The sequence below is a fragment of the Hydra vulgaris genome, chromosome 07, assembly GCF_038396675.1.
Source record: "Hydra vulgaris chromosome 07, alternate assembly HydraT2T_AEP".
NCBI lineage: Eukaryota > Metazoa > Cnidaria > Hydrozoa > Anthoathecata > Hydridae > Hydra > Hydra vulgaris.
In genome coordinates, this window is record NC_088926.1 from 38,604,635 (window position 1) to 38,611,348 (window position 6,714).

Consider the following 6,714-nt stretch of genomic DNA (forward strand, 5'->3'; position numbering starts at 1 on the left):
GGCCGCTGCGCGGAGAAACAAGTTGAGCGCGGTTATACCAGGGATGTGGTAAGGAATGAACTAAACCGTTAAAACTCACTCGATACATTACCCCCCTTGAACCATTTAATTTTCTTGAAACATAACCTCATTTGAACCGTTAAAACTTACTAGAAATCTTTGAATTCAAGTCTAAAATTAATAGTTAAATTTTGTAGCATTGTATTTTTTGTAATTTACTTGTAACTTTAAACGAATTTAGAGCTTCTTCGAAAATTTATTGCCGTTCCGGGGTACATGCTGGATCAGATACTGTCTACTTTTCTGTCGTTGACAACGATGGAAACGCTTGTTCTTTTATCAATAGTATTTATAATGTGTTTGGCAGTGGTTTAGTCCCAAAAAATTGCGGATTTGCTCTCCATGTCAGTATTTATATTATATCATTTTTGTTTTACAAAAAAACTAGTTTGTAATAAACTATTTGATATTCATATTTATATAAAGTTAAATTATATTTTCTTAGAACAGAGCATCAAATTTTTCTCTACGTGATAACCACGGAAACTGTGTTGGTCCAGAAAAAAGGAGTTATCATACAATCATTCCTGGAATGGTCACACATGTTTCAAATAATGAGTTATTTGCATGTTTTGGAAATACGGGGGCTTTTATGCAACCTCAAGGTCACGTGCAGGTTAGAAATAAAACTTGAAAATTTTAATAATTATTAATTATAAATTGGTAGTTATATTTTTTATAAAATTGGAAATAGGCAATAGAAATTATTTATTTCATTTAACGGTCCGATGATTGCAACCTGTACAAGGTTAATCAGAGAACAGATGACTCTATGTTGTTAGCTTGTTAACAAAGTTTCGTTAGCGGAAAACCGATGCTAGGGCATTAACGATCTGATATAGGAGTGTGGTTTGTGTTATAAATTTAAGGCAAGTATCTACTTATAATTTCTATTTTATGAGCTACATGACATAATAATGCAGCAACCACTTATTTTTGTGAAATAGTTGCCACTAACTTTTATCATTTAATCTTATTCATAAAAAATTTGGTATACAGATTTTAACATGCTGGCATAATGTCGGAAAAGCACAGTAAATACTTTTGACTGCTGCATATGAGTCATAAACATTTTGATAATTGAATTTTATTTTGTAAGGTATATTTTGGGGCACCTAAAATAAAAAGTTATAAAAAATCACAATCATGTTATCTGCTAATAATTTAAGACAATGGTTTACAATAAATGGCTTATATAGTAACATAAATGAACCTTACATCCAAATTGTGATAGATCTCATCTGTTTTAGTGGTTAATTAAATAAAATAATTTACCAAATTTTTAAAACTGTTAATCTGTTTAACTTTTCTATAATTTAAAATGTTTCACATAATAATCATCATTTTAAACGTTTTTCTTTTAATTTAAAATGTTTCATATATATTAATCATACATTTTAGCTGTTTTTTTTTTATTAAAATGTTTCATATATTTAAACACTCAACTAATTTTCATTACTTTAAGTGCAATATTTTCCTCAAAATTGACAACATATAAATTCACAACGACATGTGTAGATGTTGATTTCAAAAATAACTTGCAGATTTTAAATATAATTTGCAGACCTGTCCTGTTTTTTGTTCTGCAACCTATTCTTTTTTTCAGCAAGTTATGTTGGTCACAAAGCTGTTTAAGAAAAAAATATATCTAAACAATTAAAATAATTAACATGGAAAATTAAAACAGCACTTCTTTAAAGAAATATACAAATGTAAAAAAAGATATACTCTTCTTAAACAGGCTTTATTGATAAAGAAACTTGAGAATATTGAACAGCCACTTTAGAAAATCTTCACATTAACACTTCAGAACATTGAAACACCTAATTTTTGCTCCACCTGCAGATAACTCTTTTAGTAACTATGATAACTTCTAGTAACTCCTAGTAATAATTGAAATAAATATTTAAAAAAAAGTTAATCAGAAAAAGATCATACAGTTAAACACTTCAAAAAAAATTATTTAGTGCGTTACTTTTTTACTTCTCTGTGTATTTAAAACTTATAAACCATTAATTAGACTATAACAATTACATTTCATTTATGTACAAATGTTTTTCATTTGTATAAAATGATATTCCTCCTCTGATATAAGTTAATGAGCCTCAAAAATATGTTACTCATTTTTGGTTAGTTCAAATTTTTGAGTTAAATTATTTTTAAGATCAAGGACACTTTAAGAACACTTAACTCGTTTTGTTACATGGCCAACACGGTTTTCGAAGTGGAGGGCACAATCGTCAGTTTCTAAAAAAAGTCCTATATATCTAAATTTTCTAAAAAAAAGAAAAAGCGTCACTTAAAGATGTATCATGTTGATGTTTTCAAAAACTGCTCCACAACCTAAATCTACACTAAATAAATATAAAGTTAACTTAAATTTTAGAAAAATTTAAGTCTTTTAGAAAAAAAGTGGGGACCCTCCTTGGTCCCTTCTTTCCCCCCGTGTCGTTAACTCTGTGTTAAATTCCTGTATTATCATCTTTGCTGCAACATAGTAGATACATTTATATCTATCCATACATTTTACTTATTACCAATTAAATCCATTATACATCTATCCATACATTTTATTTATTATACATTTAATCCATTATACATCTATCCAAACATTAATTATTACGTAAGGATCACTCCTCGGCCTTGCCTTAAGGCCAAAAATTGAGGCCTTGGCCTTGAAACTGTTGGCCTTGGCCTTAAAAATTGTGGTCTTGGCCTTGATTGTTTTGGCCTTGGCCTTAAAAAAATACATATTTTCTTATTGATTTTGTTGAATTCTGCACATAATCTTGCTCTATTTTTACAAAATGTGGTTTTATTGTCACAGCACTTGCTAATTACAGTTTTGTTAATAATTGGCCTAAACGTAATGCAAAAGTTGAAGTCTTTGGTCTTGAAAATGTTTGCGTAGGCTTTGGCCTTGAAACTCCTAATCTTGGCCTTGACCTTAAAACTCTTGGCCTTGTAACTTTTGGCCTTGGTCTTAGCGTTGGCTTTGTAACATGTGGCCGTGGCCATGGCCCTGCTACTTTTTGCTTTGTTAACAACTCTGGTTCACTATTGCATTAATAACTTTTCTTTAATATAAGAGTATGAGTGATTTTGTTAAGTTTTTATGTATAAAGTTTTTATAAATATTTCTGTTTTGTAACAAAAGAGCATTTTAATTAAGTTTTATTAAATTAATTTTTATGACAATATTTTTTATTATATATTTTTTTCAATAATAAATTAGGCTTTGTCAAACATGATTGATTTTGGTATGACACCTCAAAATGCCCTCTGTCACCCTAGATACTGCGTTAAGTACCACAACATTAAACCGCATATCGTATATCTAGAAGAAGGAATTCCGGAGAAAATAATTGAAGAATTAAAAGGTCTGGGTCATAACGTTGTAGTTGTTTCAGAATTTAGTCGTTCGATGTTTGGACGAGGTCAAATAATTCAGGTTCGTTACGACGAGCAAGGTAATCGAGTACTATGGTGCGGTTCAGAAAGCAGATCTGATGGATGTGCTTTAGGTTATTAAGGTTTAGATATGGTAGATGTTATTTGGATTTTAATTTTTTAACATAAGGTGAAATAATTTGATTTAATTTGTAATATTAAGTAAAATAATTTAATTTTAATGTATAAAAAACTAAGTTAGGATAATAACTATATTATTATTAATACAATTGTGAAGTTTATTACCCGTGCTATGTTGCGCGTCACTAATAAGTTTTTTTCTAAAGCAAGCCTTTATTCTATTTTCATTTACTGTAATATATCTGTAATAAAAAACGTTTTTTAATAATAATCTTTCACATTTTCAAGTTTTTGTTTTTGTACAAACTTTTTTACTTACATTATATTTTGGGGTTAAGCATATTTATCATGTTATTAAGGTGCCCAACAAAATTAATTCTTGTTATTGATATTGGCGATCAATATTTTTAAGACTTTTATTGAAAGGTTAATAAATTAAAATTAGTGCCCTTAGCTTTTGGTCTCGCAATCACATATATATATTTATACTTTACCCAACCTAATAATAAATCATAAACCAACCTAATTATTAAATATTCATCATAAACCTGTTAATAAATCATACATTATTCAACTAACTTTTTCCAGGAATACATTTCTTATCTATCATAGCTGAGTTCTTGCTTCTCTTTCTCTCACACAAAAAAAAAATCCTTAAACATTTGTTCCATTTGTAGTTATAATATAGTATACGGATGAAACAAACATCGATAATAAAAATATCAAAAACTAGGTAACAACAAACCATCGTTTAAATAGATGCTTTACAAATTTTCCCACATTTATAAAAGAAAACAAAGAAAATACATTTTGTTTTAAGAAAATATCTCTGATCGTTATAATGAACACAGTCAATGCATTTTTAACATTTCGGTGTTTTAAACCTAATGTAACTGTACAGTGATAGATATTCATAAAACTATTATGACTTTGCAAACTATAAACAACTTTTTTTTAAAGGAGAAAAGCAAGATCTAGCCTCCCCAATCACAAGATCTCTCTCCTATCGGATTTTTATGCGAAGAACCAAAAGTAATGTCAAAAACTAATGCCTAATGATGCATAAGATGTGGAAAAAACTTATTAGTTAGTGGAATAAAATTGACTTCGACAAATTGGATAAGTCGTTACCTTGAATGCCAAGAATATTTATAGTGGCTATTGTCGCTAAGGGTGATTAAAAGGCAAGTAAATTATAAACTAATTTAATTGGAGATGATATTAATGTTTTTGTAAACCTAATAAAAAGGATAACATAAAATTCAGGTTGACTTTGCTTACAGCTTCTCTCCCAATAGTAAATAAAATTATGATGTATATATATATATATATATATATATATATATATATATATATATATATATATATATATATATAATTATAGTAATAAAAATAATAATAATAATAATAACAATAATAACAATAACAATAATAGCAATAATAACAATAAAAATAATAATAATTGTAATAATTAGAGTCATTAAAGTGTCATCATTTACAATAATCACAAAAGTGATATTTAGTTTATAAACTTTTATCTAGAGTCATCTTATCTTACTCAATAATTCCTGTGTAATTTGAAAAAGAATGTTGAATTGAACAAAAATTTCGCTGGTGAAAAATTATATCACAGATTACAATAAACTCGACTCTACTTTTTTAAGTTTATCAAGCCCAACAAAAAACTTAAAATAAAAAAAAAATTATTTTCAGCAATTTTCACTTCAAAATTTATTCCATAGAAATTTGCTCGATAACGTTTTCTCGCATTCTGACACTCTGTTCCAAATTTTAAAGTTTATTTGATTTTGGATACTTTTCTTGCATAATGCGTTTCACTCCATTTTTACTTTTTATCAAGTTCTATAGATATTTTATTTCATTCATGATATTAACAGAGTTAAAATATAGAGTTTACATAATTATAGATAGGTAGTGCATGACAGTTGACATAGACTATAAATAGTGTATGGTACATTAAGTAATAAGCTATGCAGATGCTTCACTCCCCTAATCAACGTAAATTCGAACAAAGAGCTTCTTTTTTTTGTTCTCAACAAAAGAATCAACAGGGACATCAACGATATTCAAAATATCAATGTTAATACTCTAATAATTTACAGCTGTTGAATCAGTCTCTCTTAGAGCTATCACAGAGTTCAGAAAACCGCACTACCAGACAGCCTCAGCATTATAAAATTGAGTTTTAGAGCTGTGCTCTCATTAGAAGATAATAGAAAGATACAGCCACAGCCAACCAAATAACAACCCATGAGTATAGTCACAAAGATCTAGCTTTCATAATTTAAGGCAGGAAAATATAAATTAGGTGTACATCTACGCCATTCTATTAGATAAAGAAGAGGTACAGGGTTAATCAACAGAGAATTTTTGAATACTTCTAAAGTCTTTTCCACAATAAGTATTTTATTGAAAAAAAAAAGCAGTTTAGGTGAAGGGGGTATATAGGGACACTTAAGAAACAAATACTAATCTTAATAAATTTTTTCAAACTTATAGATAAAAAATTGCAAAAACAAAAGTAGTGAAAATCTGTAATAGCAAACTTTTCCTATTTTTTAAGTTAGCCGTGCAAAACAGGAAAATAGTGATTTGTTGCAGTGTATAGTGAGCGCTGGTGAGACTTGTAAACTGTTAAAATTTGTTATAGTTGTACACATGATGTTTATATTCATTGTAGATTGTGTATTGCATACTGTAGAAGCATGTGTCATTAGTGCAGGTGATGCTTTTATTCATTGTAGGTTGTGTATTACATACTGTAGAAGCATGTGTATTGCATACTGTAGAAGCATGTGTCATTAGTATAAGTTACTAGTATAAAATATAGTCATTTAAAGTTGTATAATGCAGCACTAAACTTGGATTCTAGTTTTCATATAAACTCTATTTTCATACAGTTTCAACTAAAAATTTAAAATATTCAAATATAATAACAATACTATAGCAACAATAACTTGTATATATACTTTGCGACAAGTATAGTAATCTTAAATCATATAGAGATGTGTGCGCTAACAGGTGAAGTTAGGTAACAAAAAAATTTTTTTCATTATTTGTAAAAATTATGTTTGTCAGTGATAGTTATATCTAATAATGGTT

The 6,714-nt window shown here is 28.1% G+C and overlaps 1 protein-coding gene across 2 annotated transcripts in view; it reads left to right on the forward strand.

Moving 5' to 3' along the window:
* LOC100196991 (glutathione hydrolase-like YwrD proenzyme) overlaps positions 1-3,735 on the forward strand; it is a 29,317-nt gene extending 25,582 nt beyond the window's left edge. For both annotated transcript variants that reach the window (XM_065801839.1, XM_065801838.1), the window contains exons 7-9: positions 242-404; positions 506-676; positions 3,296-3,735. In XM_065801839.1, coding sequence (XP_065657911.1) covers positions 242-404; positions 506-676; positions 3,296-3,592 — 631 coding nt within the window. In that variant the 3' untranslated portion in view covers positions 3,593-3,735. The remainder of the gene's footprint in view (positions 1-241; positions 405-505; positions 677-3,295) is intronic.
* The last annotated feature ends 2,979 nt before the right edge of the window (positions 3,736-6,714 follow it).